The 15,544-nt window shown below is 49.7% G+C and overlaps 1 protein-coding gene across 1 annotated transcript; it reads left to right on the plus strand.

Annotated features, from left to right (window-relative positions):
• The first annotated feature begins 365 nt into the window (after positions 1-365).
• On the plus strand, positions 366-12,535 carry LOC119405241 (putative defense protein 3). The gene is made up of 6 exons (XM_037672051.2): positions 366-517; positions 5,904-6,095; positions 7,192-7,319; positions 8,058-8,149; positions 8,928-9,003; positions 12,352-12,535. Exons 2-6 carry the CDS (start codon positions 5,912-5,914, stop codon positions 12,499-12,501), a joined length of 630 nt encoding a protein of 209 aa, XP_037527979.1. The 5' UTR covers positions 366-517; positions 5,904-5,911; the 3' UTR covers positions 12,502-12,535.
• The last annotated feature ends 3,009 nt before the right edge of the window (positions 12,536-15,544 follow it).

Consider the following 15,544-nt stretch of genomic DNA (forward strand, 5'->3'; position numbering starts at 1 on the left):
GTGAAAATTAACGGCCAGGCTAGATGGAAGATACGACGCGCGTAGGGTCCTTCTTCGCGTTCCACGACGCGAGGTCGTAGCATGCCCAACGAACGCCAACGGAACGCGATCGTGCAAGTGCTCCGGCTTCGCATCGGCTCATGGTCCCCTTTAGCAGGAGATGGTGTAATTTTTTTTCTGCTTTGGGTCTCTCACGTTTGCCGATCGCTTTCATTTTTACCCGTACGTCACTTTTTACGCGGTATCCTTTTATAACTTTATTCTTTTTTTCTTTCTTTTTGCAGACAGCGGAAGCCGGGTAACCGATTCACACATTCCTCCTCTTTTATTTTTTTTTTCCTTGTCGTTTGAAGCTTTTGTGTGCCTGGTACCTACTTCGTGAAACAGTTCCGCAACCCTGATCAGAAAACCAGCAGCCTAATCGTCAGCGGCTATCACTGCCATCTCGATTTCGTACGCACCTCAGTTCGCGTTCATTTTTCGTTCTCAAGTGCACCCATATCTTCTCGTAACCTCGGTAAGTGTTTTCGCCGGTCGCACGTTGTAGTGACATATCGCCCGTAGGGTTACCAAACGGCAAGGGCGCGAAATGAAAGTGGTCATACGGTCATACAGCCTCATATGTTGCTGCGCGAGTGTGTCAGGTAGCCAGGTAATGCAAGTGGTGTGGCGGCCACGCCCGAACCGAGTCTCTGAAAGGAAGTCTTAAACGCTGTCTCTTATTATTTTGCTGGGCAAGTGCCTCAGGTAGCCAGGTATAGCGGCGTCGAATTTGTAATGCGCGAGTGTCGCGAAATTCTTGCAACTCCCTAGCTTTGCGACCGGCTTTTGAAGAACGTTGCTTTTCGAATGCTGGAAGAATGTATGCGCTTGTGGGGCGTCCCCGCATATATCGCACGGCGTCGACTGCTCGCGTTGCGTGTCACTTGGCGCCCGCCGCAGCAGCTCAACGTCGAGGGCGTTGCCGCGCTAAGCTTGAGGATGTGGCGTTCGAATGCCGGCCATGGACGGCGACCCCCCCCCCCCCGAAATGTTTTCTTTTTTTTTTTTTGCCATGGCATACAGAGCACAAAACGACACTCAATCACATCTGTCTGCCCGACCCCCACTTCAGATCAAGGATGTGCCAGCCCCGAAAAAAATTTCTGGCTACGCCCCTGGGCAGAGCTAAGAATACCGAGTGTCGGTCAGCCGCGGTGGTATAGCGGTTTCGGTGCTCGGCTGCCTGACCCGAAGGTCGCGGGTTCGATCCCGGCCGCGGCGGTCGCATTTCGATGGAGGCGAAATGGTAGAGGCCCGTGTACCTAGATTTAGGTGCACGTTAGAGAACCTCGGGTGGTCGAAATTTCCGGAGCCCTCTGTGGTGTTGTGGTTTCGGTTCCGTTTTCGGAACCGGTTCTCCTGCCCCCAGGGGGCACACTTCAATTGTATATATTTCACTGTACACAGGCGTCCACTGTTAAAGGGAACATCGGAGCGTGTGGCGGCAGCTCGGCGCCACCGCCGGCCGTCGGCTGCAACGAGGTTCGCGCAGATGCAGTGAGCACCGTGCCCGGTGCTCTTTCTTCGCGTCAGCGGTTCGCTTCGCGACGATTCGCAGCGCGGAAGCAGACGACGAAAGAGCACGACTCACTGCGCGCACTGCGCCTGCGCGAAACTCGTTGCAGCCGCTGGCCGGCGGTGGCGCCGAGCTGCCGCCACACGCTCCGATGTTCCCTTTAACAGTGGACGCCTGTGTACATATTAAACAGCGTTCGGTCTTCTGTTCGGCAACCCTGCTGCGTGCCTTTCGTCTGCTTCGGGGCCGCCGTCCCGGCGTGCACCCGGCGTTCCTTCGACGTGGCGTCTTAGGCGCCCACGTCAATACAACATTGGCGACGAGAAAATCCAGATCAATCCTGCCGAAATGCGAGCCATCCTGCCTTCTGCTTGCTTCTGCTGTACGGCTCACCTTCAAGATACCCTTGCCCACGGATATTTCGGCTGATTGAGAAGACTGCGGGCCATTACACGTGTTTGCGGCCACTACGTTCATTGCCTCTGCTTCTACTTCTACTGCTGTTCTTCCGTCGCGCTTGGTCTCTTCGGCGACATGTACCCCGCAATTCCACCACCTCCATTCCTGCAATGCCCTGGCGTGCCTCCGATTCCGTGGAAGAAGTGGCGCCGCGTCTTGCAAGTGTACATCGACGCGGTGGCCCCGGACGCTACGCCGGAAAGGAAGAAGGTGCTGCTTCTCAACGCGCTCGGCGTAGAGGGATTGCATACCTACTACAAGGCTGCTGACGAGCAGACGCAGCTTGACGGCGACCAGGCTACCGGAGACATCGCAGCAAGCGACGCGTACCAGCAGGCCTTAGCCGTTCTGGACGCATACTTCGCGCCGCCTGAAGAGGCTGTCTGCGTGCGCGCACAATTCCGGCGGAGGGTTCAACATCCGGACGAAAGTGTCCAGTTCATACAAGCGCTGCGTCGTTTGGCCGACCACTGCAGTTTCGGCACCGCAGCAGCTACGATGCTCCGCGACCAGATACTACAAGGCCTGCGCGACCCTAACCTCCTACGGACTTTCATCCAGATGGGAGACGCTTTCACTGTACAGCTAGCGTTGGAACACGCCAGGGAAGAGGAGCGCGTCGACCGCGCGTTGCAGCAGCTGACTGCTATGCAAGTGGACGCTGCCATGCGACGCGAGCATGGACGCCGCGGTGGTCGCCCTCCTGGACCTACACTGCAACAACGTGTCTCCACCCCTCCTGCACCGTCGGCCCCGCCGAGTGTCTGCTACCGCTGCGGTTCGCCTCAGCATTGGGCGAATTTTCCGAGCTGTCCTGCGCGACGTCGTACCTGCAACAGCTGTGGCAAGCAAGGACACTTCAGCGAGATGTGCCGCACAGCGGGAACCTCGGTGGCGGTTCCGGACGGTGATGCAGATGAAGTGAGTACTGCCGTGCACACAGTCGCAGTTTCCAATGGGACAAGTATTAAATCTTCTTCTGCGGAAAACATGCCAGTTCTTCCGGGCCGTACTTCGACATCCCGTACTACGACGATACCTGCTCAGACGGATGATGTGCTTACTTCACGTGTTGCACCTGCGCGTGCTGCTGATGTACCTGCTCCTGCCGTGTTACCTGGAGATGGGCATACCCTGGCTGTGAATTCTTCTACTGGGAGTGCTTCTGTGGCTACAATGGCTGTTTCGACTGGGTCTACTGCTACTGACCATACTTCACCTGCTTGCGTCCCAGCAGCCCATACTCCGGTTGTGCCTGCTACTACCATTCCACCTGCTGCTGCACAAGCTCCGGCTGTGCTTCCTCCGACTGTTGGTGCTCTCCGGGAGACTGGTACTGTTCTACATGCGCCGGAGGTGCATCCGCTGATTGTGCCAGCTGTGTTCCCTGTGCCAGTTCCCGCTCTGCATGCTTCGGAGATGCATCCGCCGGTCGCGTCTGGGCCGACTGTGCCCGTTGCCGTTTCGTGCACGGTTTCTGCGTCGGTGTCGCCGAGCCATGCCCCATCTGAGCCTCACCATCATGTGCATGTTCCGGCCCCTACAGTGCACTGGAAGAAGCTTCCTCCTGAAGGGGGGGAGAGTTCACGGGCCGATTCTTTCGCTCCTCCGGACTGCTGTGGGCGGCTGCAGTTCAGACGTCTTTTGTGGAAATGGCACCGGTACAGGCGTCGGCGGCGTAGACTTAAAGGTGACAGCGACTATGCGGACATCCTCTCTCAAGGGAGGGGATGATGTGGTGTTGTGGTTTCGGTTCCGTTTTCGGAACCGGTTCTCCTGCCCCCAGCGGGCACACTTCAATTGTATATATTTCACTGTACATATTAAACAGCGTTCGGTCTTCTGTTCGGCACCCTGCTGCGTGCCTTTCGTCTGCTTCGGGGCCGCCGTTCCGGCGTGCACCCGGCGTTCCTTCGACGTGGCGTCTTAGGCGCCCACGTCAATACAACACCCTCCACTACGGCGTCTCTCATAATCATATCGTGGTTTTGGGACGTTAAACCCCAGATATTATTGTTAATACTCAACTCCTGTATGGCTTTCGAGTGCGAACTTGCGAAGCGTTAGTCGCAAGCAGTGGCGTAGCCACTGGGTCGCACACCGGACCCGGTGTGCGACCCACTGCCCCCCCCCCCCCGTGCGCACGCCTATGATTATATACTTGGGGAAAATTAAGCGCAATGGACGGGACAATCACATCTCCGTCCATTGCGCTTAATTTTCACCAAGTATGCTCCATCACCAACTGGCTCTCACCTCGAATCTGCTAAAATGATTATGTGCAAGTGACAAAAGTCGAAACCAGAGAATTGCGGTTCGCTATCTTTTGTCTCGTTTTTGTATGCACATATATCTGCAAGACGCCTCAATGTCATTCATCTTTACCTTGATTCGCCGTCGTGGCTGAGCGTTTATCGTGTAGCGCTCGTAAGCTCGGGGGTACTGCGTTGATTCCCGGCTGCCGCGGCCGCGTTTCGGGCTAAATGCAAAGAAAAAGAAAAAAAAAAGCTCGCTCGCCTAGATTTACGTGCACGTTACAGAATTCCAGCTGGTCAAAACAATGTCCGATGGTGAAATCAATTTGTTTTTTTTTTTTACGGGCCGAAACCGCAATGTGCCGCAGTTGCGGAACATATAAAGAGCCCAAAGTGTAAATTTTTATTCTACCGCATGACGTGTATGAATCAGAGTGTTTGGTGAAAACTTTGAAAGGTGCCAACTAAGGTGAACATACTGGGTGTTTTTTTTAGACAATACAAATTTTTAATAAAAATCGTGCAACAGTAAGGCCCCTGTTGCTTTTTCACATGAACTTTGCGTCGAGGCGGAAATGCTTTGCCCCAGCTGAAGTGACTGTTGTGACTAATTAACAAACTGTAGAATTAAATAATTTTTGACTTCAGGGCAGTTGCTTATATTAGAAAGTTGTAGTACATGACAATTTATGGCATGCCCATTTTTTAGATATCAGAAAAGTGGCACGTAATTCGAGATATTCATAATCGAATTTCAAGCGCGATATCGAAACTGATCGCGCACGAAACGCGACGACTCTGTTACGCCAGACCGGAACTGTAATACCCGCGACAAAGAAGGGACGAAATTTGAATGAAGGCGCGTCGGGGCTGTATCTTCTCTTGAAAAGCGGCAAGTCATCTCACTTTCACCAGCGGATCGCCGTACCTGTGCGTGTGGTGTTTGGTCCTTATCTGTTTTTTTCGAGCTGTGCGCAAGAGAAGCGCAATATCCACGTTTTCTTTGTCTGGGGAACATAACTCCGGAGTATCCACTGCGGCGCTTCTTCTCGCAGACATGCGAAGTGGTTTTTCGCGGCTCTTTGTAGTTTGCGAAAGAAATAGAGAAGCGTCGTAGAAGGGCTATTTTGTAAGCCTTCTGTCACAGAACGGAGGCGGTCCGTTCTGTCGAGCCGCACGCGATTGGTGGAGACTCGTTTGGCGGTCGAGACGTGAGAATAGTCACAGAACGGCCACAGAACGAACGGAGGCCCCGTTCTGTCGATAGAACGGATACAAAGGCCTCCGGACGACTTGGATTGGATGGAAACGTAAGCGCTGGGGCCAAAGAATCGAATTTCGATGCAATCCAAGTCGTCCGGAGACCGTTTTGTATCCGTTATATCGATAGAACGCGAGCAGGGGAGGCAGACGCCTCCTCCCCCCCCCTCCCTTGCCGCTTTGTGCGCCCGCTTATGCGCATTGTTTAATTACCCAACTCTTTAATTATTGGTGGAATACCCATTGTGTGATCGCAGAGTTGTAGAGCACATTGACTTATTTATTTATTTATTTATTTATTTATTTATTTATTTATTTATTTATTTATTTATTTATTTGACATTTTTTCCGGTTATGCGCCATTCCAGAAGCGAGCGTCATGTTCCTGCGAAATCTGTGCTTGCTGTTCGTGCTGTCTCGTGGGACTGTGTGTTACCGCAACGGAGCGCCGGCTGGCGCCTGCGATCACATGACGCCCAAACACGGTCCTGGCATCGTGCCGTCCACCGACAAGGGCAACCTTGGCCTGTCTGCCACGCTCGACGACAAGCGAATCGCCAAAGGTGAGTCGATGCGCGCTGCACATTTTGGTTCTATAGGTATATATATATATATATATATATATATATATATATAATGTTCGTGTGTGTGTGTGTGTGCTAGAAAGTACGGCGTACGTAGAAACGCCTCTCATATACACACAAACGTTTCGGCTGGCTGGTCAGCCTTCGTCAGTGTGCAGCGGTCACACTGACGAAGGCTGTCCCGCCAACCGAAACGTCTGTGAGTATAGTAACGGTATTTATATCGGACCCGGAAGTGCATTAGCACTTCTGATTCACGTTAGGCGAGCGGCGGAAGCCAGTGGGACCTTGGTCGTGGGGATCCCACTGGCTTCAGCGTTGCTGAAAGCCTTGAATTTGTGAGCAAAACACCTATTTTGATTATTTCTTTTCGGTAAAACAACCCTCTCCATCAAAACTTGAAAAGGCGCCCTGCCCCCTCCCCCTTGGTTACGGGCCTGTCGCCTGGTATAGTACAAGCTGTCACGGGACACAGCACATCGTTACCTAACGACAGACGCGTGCACGCGCCGTATAATTACGAGTACTAGTAGGACTGCTGCCGCGAAACAGATTGCTGGCGGCAATATTTCAGAGCTGTTTATGAATTTTCTGTGCCCCTCAGACAGAAGAAATATAAAAATGTACGCCAGGATTTTTTTAGGCACTTTCACACTAGCATTTGCAGCGCCTGCCAAATTATCGGACGTGCGCTGCAAATGGTTATGGAAATTTTATCATTGTTTACACTGCGGGGTGGTTGAACACACTGCTTTCATTGAAACATCGGTGCAGTCTGCACGAGTTAGCTGATGTTGAATGCCTTGCACGTCGTTATAATGCTCCAAATTTGGGATTTGGTGCTTAAAAAACGGATGCATTTTTTTTTCCCCGTAACCTGCTACAAATTCATATTTGGGCTGTTTGCACCCCTCCTCCTGAGCCTTTTTGTGTGTGTGTGTTAACTTCCGTTCACCTCAGCGACAGTTGAAAGTGCCCGTGTAATGCGGGTACGGGAACGGATATATTCTACTACACTGTCACGTCTGCTGAAGGAGTACGGCAATGACACTTCGCTAACGGTTCTTTGATGCAGTGCTCTTGGTTGGGACCTTCAAGGGTTTCCTCATCAAAGCAGTGAACAAAGATGGCGGCCTGGTATCTGGAAAGTTCGCCATTGACAACAGTTTTATGAAGGGAGTGGACTGCGATGGCCACAAAGATGTGAGTTATATAGTATCGCGCGCCGTGAAGTTTTATTTTCGGAGACGACGTTTTAGGACAGCTTAGCAACGGTCAGTTGGAGCAACGTAATATAAACGATGTCTAACATTAAATCTGCGTTATTGTACAGTACTAACTATTAACAGTATTAGCTGGTGTTGTTTTAGAAAGTGGATTGTCTTCTATGGCGACGATGCTTCTGGGAAGGCGGTTCCAATATTGCGATGTGCGCGGAATAAAGCTATGGTAATATTAACCAAGAAATAATTCTAGCTTTGTGGGAGTGGTCAATGTCAACAGAATTATAGGATCGGTTAGCGTTGCCCACATGACTGTTACGGATGTAAATTTTGTGAAAAACCCGCCAGGGTGGTCTGGTGGTTACGTTTTTAAACCGTGAAACAACGCACAATCTATCGATGAACTACGAAGTGATGAGCGAAGCTTTTAGAGCCGCAGCTTGTACAGCGCTGGTGTGTCGCGCGCCGCGGTGGTCTCGCGGTTATGGTGCTCGACTGCTGACCCGGAGGTCGCGGGATCGAATCCTGGCCGCGGCTGCCGCATTTTCGATGGATCCGAAAATAGGCCCGTGTCCTTAGATTTAGGTGCACGTTAAGGAACCCCAGGTGGTCGAAGTTTCCTGGCCCTCCACTACGGCGTCTCACTATCATATCGTAGTTTTAAGACTTAAAAACCCCAACAATTAACGTGCGCCTTTATGACGCATGCCTATTGCAGAGTGCCGTCACTCACGTGAACAACAGCGAAAAAAGCTCTGTCTCGGTCACATGGACAGCTCCGGACAGCTTCACTGGAGACGTCATGTTCAGGTGAGCAAAAAAACTTCTACTATCGCGAAACATCCACATCGAAAATAGCACAGTACGCTTGCGTTGAATTTCAAGATGTCGTCTCCACCCGCATTTTCATTTCGCGCGTTTGCTCGCTTACCAAGCGTCTTTTCGCGGCAAGCGTGGTGATTTTGGTATTATGAGAGTCATATGCTAGTACGAGAAAAACCGTTCTTTAGTGTCCCTTTAACTATCAACTGTGTTCGACGCGTGGATGTGTCAGTCAGGGTTGTAGCCAGAAATCTTTTGCGAGTAGGGGGGAAAAGGGGGGGAGGGCTGAAACCCCCAACCTACCACCTTGGTTGCGCCAATGCTGTCCTAACAAAGTGGACAGGCAGACTACAAAAGCATATCGTATTCTGAGCAACGATGTCTATCGCAGGATTCCCAGTTCGTAAGAGTTCGTAAGTGCACCCTAAGTGACCCTATATATAGGTTAATCCTAGGTTAACCCTAAGTGCACGCTAAGTTAACATTAGATGCAGTTTCTTGTAGCAGCGCTTCTCGACTTGGAGGTGGCGAGAGTCCACTCAAATCCACGTTGTGGCTCGGGTTTTGTTTCTGTATCTATATTGTCGTATTTTGCAGTTTTGCATGATAAAGAACCAGGTTGCGAACTACCGCTCGGTAAACATCACTTTCAGCCCGGCTTTGTATTCTGCCGTCTTCATACTGGAGCGATACTTTACTGGCGAAAGTTGCGATGATTGCACCTGAAATAACGGCTTTGCGTCTCACAATTTTTCTCTCATGTCAGGGCCACCGTCGTGAGGACAAAGCCCGACTTCTACGTTGGCCTGATGTCATCGGCCGTGAAGATACAGGCCCCGTCGGTGAGTGCAATTTAGCTATTGTCGACAACCATTTTGACAAGTCGACGATGGATAGTAAAAAAAAGAAAAAAAATGCACAGAACTCCATTTTTGTGAATTAGTTTTATGAAAATAGTTTTATTAAAAAAAATGGTGAACTCTCTCAGAGAAAGTCATCTTCTCGCAAGAGAAAAAAGATTGAACGTTTAGCGCAAAATATATGAAGTGGGGACCTCGGGTGACCACCATGCAGTAAGGGTCTACCTCTCGGTTCTGGTGTAAGGCCGCAAAATAGACCTTGTTTCCCCGCAGGAACAAGGGGAAGTTGTCTACTGGGAGGGTAAACCCCGACAATTACTATAATTGTTCAAAAGGTGTAGGTTATCGTTCCAACACGGAGATAACGTGACTGGGTAGGTTAAAGTGGGCAATGACGCATAAGCGAAGGAACTGAAAATACCAGCGTATTGCCCCTCGTAAATCTTATGATGGAAGTTCTGCAAATAATAGCAAGCTGGAAGGAGAACATACTTATGTCCTGAAAATCCCTCGGTCCCCTTCCCATATATAGAGCAGGATGCAAGCGCCTTTATATACGCGCCCCGCAACAGTGGTCTAGTGGTTATGGCGCTCGACTGCTGACCCGAAGGTCGCGGGATCAAATGCCGGTGGCGACGGCTGCGTTTTCGATGGAGGCGAACATGTTTGAGGCCCGTGTACTTAGATTTAGGTGCACGTTAAACAACCCCAGGTGCTCGAAACTTCCGGAGCCTTCCACTACGGCGTCCCTCATAATCGTATCGTGGTTTTGGGACGTTAAACCCCAGATATTATTATTTATATACGCCGACAGAATTCTCTGTTCTTCAATAGAGACCTTTCTCTCCCTCTCGCGAAAATTTTAGTGGATCCCGGTGCGATACATGGTGAGTTTAGAGGTTGGATGGTGGGCGTAGGTGGTAGATAGATGGAATCTTTGGGATGTGTGCCCCCACCTTTTCCTGCATCCACGTTTCATGCATCCAGCCTTATCTGCATCGTAAAGCTCCGTTTTTCTTTATGTTCGCGAACACCAATACGGTGATAACTGTGATCAACTAGTCACTCAGTCATTCGAATAATGTATCAATCAGTAATTTATTTACCCTGTGGTCTTAGTGCTCGCGCGCATGTCAAGTAAAAAAAAAAGAGGAAACAATAAAATGAAGATGGTCCACACACACAAAAAAAGATCTAAGGCAGTTCCAACCAAAGCGAAAACTGTACGAACTGTCGATCATTGATTTGCTCGTGTTTCCCGTGTGTTTATCGGCTCTTTTCTGCTGTTTTCTTCTGCTTAATCTGCTGTTTTCTGCTCTTTGCTTTTCTCGTGTGATGATGACATTTTATCCTTTTCTGTTCTTGAGATTATCTGCTTTGTTTGGCGTTTATCTATTTTCTATTCTATGCTGTCTTTTCTGCCGTTTTTCTGTTTGCTGCCCCGAGTGCGATGCGTCAAACTCCCGACGCTGGCGTTTCGCTGTCGCTTCGCTGGCTCGGGCAGACGAAGTAGTCCTTCGGCGACGCTGGCGTTCACGGGCAAGCAAGCGCTGGCGTTACAAACGTGCTGCCTGCTCGGGTTATGTGTATCAAACGTGGAACCTGCGTGACGCCAACGCGAGGCGTGAGAATGCGTGACAATAACGCCAGACATGAGACGACGATGGGGCGGTCCCTTAAACTGCTCTCGCAGTCATATGGTTTCCATAAATGCTCGTTGTGCTAGCGAACCTGGATAGCCGTGTGGTTACGACGCGCTCCTTCGGACCGTGGGTTCCCGGGTTCGAATCCTGCCTCGCCTAGAAATTTTATTCCCTTTATTTTTGCTTCTCCTCCTCCTCCTCCACACTCTTCTCCTCTCCTCGTTTCCTTCCTTCAACACGTTGCTAGGTGACGCATGTGGACGTCATCGCTCGGCGGGTGGCGCACACCCACCCGAGATTGTGCCTACGCGACCCGGAGTTGTGGCAAGCTTAGAGAGCTCCGCTCTTATTAAAAGGCTGCTTTGTCCGATGCCGTCGCAGTTCGAGTGGTACGCATATTTTAGCACTTGAATGGTGATAAACCACAGCCTCTGAGATGGCAGCTTCGCCGGCCACTTTTGCTTCTGCCGCAGGCTGAAAACTGTAATAGCCTCGTGAAATGCTTACAGAAGGTTCAACAGTGTAGGCCCTAGTGTGTCCCAAACCATCGTCACAGAAGATATGCAAAAAGTTCGACAAAAAAAAAAGAATTTCCTCATGACGCCTTCACATTCCTGTGGCCGTTTGCTGGCGGGCGCCGCCTTCTCGTCAAACTTCCTCACAAGAGAAAAGCGCGACGTCGCATGTTCCGAAAACGTTCCATCCACCCTTTTTTATTTTCCTGTGCTGTCCTCTGCCGTTTCGGTAGGGGTCGGGACAACTGCTATCGCCAGACGCAATGCCTCCGAGATGAGGAGACGTTTCGCGAATTTTCCGCTAGGGAAAGGGCGCATGCGCCGTGGCATCGTGTAAAAGGCGCATCGTTGTTCTCGTCGTTCTGAGAACTGTTTTGTTACGTGTCCTAAAGCGACATCGTTACGCGTCCTAAATAACGACACATTTCTCAGGCGAAGTAGAACAAATGTTACGTTGGTTACGTCTGGTTATGTGTAGTTATAGGCATGGGCGTCTGCAGGAGGGTGCAAAAGGTGCACTTGCCTCCCTCAAGCGCCACACCAACACTGCCACTTCCCCCCCACCCCAAGCTACACCAGTGCTCCCCACCTCCTACAGCCGCGATGCAACACTAGTTTGCACCCCCCAAGACTAAGTCCTACCGACTCTCAAGGTTAAAGGCTGGTCATGTCGTTATGTCTGGTTGTAGTATTACTTAGGCGTGTCCGCTAAGTGTGTGTGACTATGGTGCACGATCATGTGCACCATGGTCGTGCATGATCGTTCATGCAGTTAATACGCTGCGTCGCGTCGACCCGCCACGGTGGTCTAGTGGTTATGGTGCTGGACTGCTGACCCGCAGGTCCTCGGATCGCATCCCGGCAGCGGCGGCAGCATTTTCGATGGCGGCGAAGATTCTTGAGGCCCGTGTGCTTAGATTTAGGTGCAGGATAAGGAACCCCATGTGGCTAAAATTTCCGGAGCCCTCCAATACGGTGTTTCTTATAACTATATCGTGGTTTAGGGACGTTAAACCCCAACGTTAATAATGCGTCGAGTAGTGGTTGCATCCTCAGAGCTTAGCTTGTCTTTTTTTTTTACGGTACCGCTTTTGAGCTGCCATTGAGTCTTCGTGCACGGATTCGAAGTCTTGTTTTCAAATTATTGTTTTATTTTGTTCCTTCTTACGCAGCCAAGCGACAACCATAAAAGTGACAAGGACGGCAAAACTGGGAAGCAGGATAGTAGCGCCACATCGCTGTACGGGCTCCCTGTCTGGCCGCTTGCTCTCGTCCTCAGCTGCGTCGCCCTGAACGCACGTCACTGGCTAGCGTTCCCTTAGGTTGTACATGGCCTGACCACGGCCGCTAAATAAAAAAGAGGTGCGGCCTGCCGAACGCTCTTTTGCGCCAGTGACAGCGCTAGTTCTTGCTCCCGCCGCCGCAGCGCTGCACAACGGTAAAGAATAAGAAGCAGTCAAGGAAAGGGTGAGAGGCGACAAACGAGTTTTAATAGGGAAGTTCCCGGGACATGGGCTGGGATCAGTGATGAGACAAGCTAGCGCAAAACTCGCAAGTAAGGCTAATGGACGTAACCTCGTGATAATCGTGGGAGGTCTAAACGACGTCTTGAATGAAGAATCAGCCGAACTAGCGACCACATTGCCGAAAGGGGTCGATGACATGCGCGCCATTTCCCCTCAGGTGCAGATAGTGGTATGCACAATACCGGAAGTACCAGTGAGCAATATCAACTTGCAAAGAGCGGTTGTCGACGCAAACAAAGAGATATGGCGAATTAGTCGAGAGAAGGGCTTCGAGATAGTGGATATAAACAGGGAGGTGCACAGGTGGGGCGGTTTCCAAAGAGAGAATTCACTTCGATAAGAGGCTTGGGCATGAGGTGGGCTGGCGACTGGCAGGACGCGCAGTAGCTTTTTTGATGGGCACGCGGGCCCTTCGGTGCCCAGGGTAGCTTCTAATGAGGAAAACAACCAGGGGGACTCTTTGACAGGCAGTATAGCGAAAAACCAGTGAAAAGGCAAAAGAAGGGAGAAGGCGCGTGTTGCAATTAGTTACATTAACATGCAGGGTGGCAGAAAGGCAAAATGGTTAGAGATTGAGGGACAGAAACACACCTTGGAGACTTGGAAGAGCCACCACATATTGACAATATTTGGGAAGGATGTCACAGGATCACATCAGAAAGGAGAGGTGGGGGTGTTGGAATGCTAATTCATAGCAGAACAAAATTGGATAGAGTGAAACAAACGTGTTCAGAGCACATGTGGGTTTCGGGCACAGTAGGTGGAAAGAAAACGTGGCTAGGTGTAGCTTACTTGTGGACGGGGAATAACTGCAGAGAAAAGAATGATGCCGAGATAATCCTTCTAGGGGACATGAACGCTCACATTCATGACCTTGACGGATATTCAGACACCAATGGCAAGTTATTGCTAGATCTCTGCGAGCAACATAGTCTTGAGATAGTTAACGTGGGGCCTAAGTGTGAGGGGCAGATCACATGGGAAGTCGAAAACAGGCAATCGAGCATTGATTATTGTCTCATGACAGAAGGAATATATGACAAACTTAGAGAGATGAGAATAGACGAGGAAGGCATTAACAGCTTGGGCTAGTGATCATAAACGCATAATATTACAAATGGGATATAAAACAGAAAATAAGAACATAGAATCAAAGTTTGGCAGCTTGTATCTAAATGACAAACAAATAACAAATATAGCCGCAAGAGTCGAGGAAAAAGTAGACAAAGACTGGAAGTATAGTGAGCTGCTATATGTAATCACGAAAGAAATGGAAAAAGAGAAAACTATTCGTTGGAAAGGAAAGAGAAAGCCAAAAAGTTGGTGGAACAAAGAAATCCGGGAGGCGATCGAGAAGCGACGTGAGGCATCACGGGAGCACAGACAGGCAAAAAAGGAGAAGCGGCCACAGGACGAAGTCAACCAAATATGGGAAATATATTTAGAGCAAAAATCTATTGTGCAGAAATTAGTCGAGGCAAAAATTAAAGGTGAAAGTGAACGCTGGACGACAGAGATTCGCGAAAAGAAGAAGGTCGCGCCTAGGATATTTTGGAGCCACCTAAAAGCGCTGGGTAGGAAGTCTGTCACAATGCAACAACATATGGTAGATGAAGGAGGAAATCAATTGGAAGGGTATGAAGCGCTAGGTTACATCCGAAAGATAACAGCCGATTCGTTTAAAAAGGTCGCCCAGGGGATTCCCCCGGTGAGTAAAAGTACGCAAAAGGAGTGCTACCGACGAAGATGTAGTACTAGAGAATTTCAATTGGAAGAAGGCCGAAGAAAAAATTCCTAAGCGCACTACTCCGGGCTTAGATGGGGTTCCCGTCAGCCTCATTAACGAACTCGGACATAAAACTAAAGAAGCACTGCTGAAAGCCGTAGAAAAGTGCTTACAGGAGAGGGAAATACCAGACAGTTGGCGAAAAATTGGAATGAACTTAATCTATAAAGGCAGGGGAGAAAAGGATAACGTTCGCTCGTATACACCGCTAACCATTACATCGGTGCTATACAGGTTGGTGATGCAGGCAGTAAAATTAAAAATAGAAGCGTGGGTAGAACAAAATGATATTTTGGGAGAACTTCAGAATGGATTTCGAATCGACAGGCGGTTAGACGATAATCTGTTTGTTCTTACCCAGTGTATAGAAATATCGAAAATAGAAAACAGGCCCTAATACGTAGCTTATCTAGATATTACCGGGGCGTATGACAACGTTAATCAGGAAATTTTGTGGGATATATTGAAAGAAGTGGGCATAGGTGACGACTGTATACAGCTTTTGAGGGAAATATACCGAGAAAATACAGTTTGTATAGAATGGGAAGGAATAAGTAGCAAGGGCAACGTTGAAATTAGCAAGGGGCTGAGACAGGGATGTCCTTTGTCCCCGCTGTTTTTCATGCTGTACATGGTGAGGATGGAAAAAGCGCTAGAAGGTAGCAACATTGGATTTAATTTGTCACACAAACAGGTCGGCACGATGGTTGAGCAGAAGCTTCCAGGTCTATTTTATGCTGATGATATTGTCTTATTTGCGGACAGTCAAGATGATATACAGCGACTGGCAGATATATGCGGAAGGGAATGCGAGGCTCTAGGACTAGGATTTAGTGCAACAAAATGTGGATTGATGGTATTAAATGATCAGGAAGACCATGCGGTCTTTATACAGGGCCAAAAAATACCGAGGGTAAGCGAGTACAAGTACCTCGGAGTATGGGTAAATGAGGGGGATAGATATATGGAGGTACAAGAGAAAGCATCGGTAGCAAAGGGAAAGAGGAATGCTGCAATTATGAAGCACAGAGCTTTATGGGGATACAATAGGTA

Source organism: Rhipicephalus sanguineus, chromosome 9, assembly GCF_013339695.2.
Source record: "Rhipicephalus sanguineus isolate Rsan-2018 chromosome 9, BIME_Rsan_1.4, whole genome shotgun sequence".
NCBI lineage: Eukaryota > Metazoa > Arthropoda > Arachnida > Ixodida > Ixodidae > Rhipicephalus > Rhipicephalus sanguineus.

Excerpts from the sequence above, each read along its gene's own strand:
- LOC119405241 (XM_037672051.2), top strand. The coding sequence starts at position 5,912 with ATGTTCCTGCGAAATCTGTGCTTGCTGTTCGTGCTGTCTCGTGGGACT. Across the intron at positions 8,150-8,927 it reads ACTGGAGACGTCATGTTCAG|GGCCACCGTCGTGAGGACAA; the intron begins GTGAGCAAAAAA and ends CTCTCATGTCAG. Across the intron at positions 9,004-12,351 it reads TGAAGATACAGGCCCCGTCG|CCAAGCGACAACCATAAAAG; the intron begins GTGAGTGCAATT and ends CTTCTTACGCAG.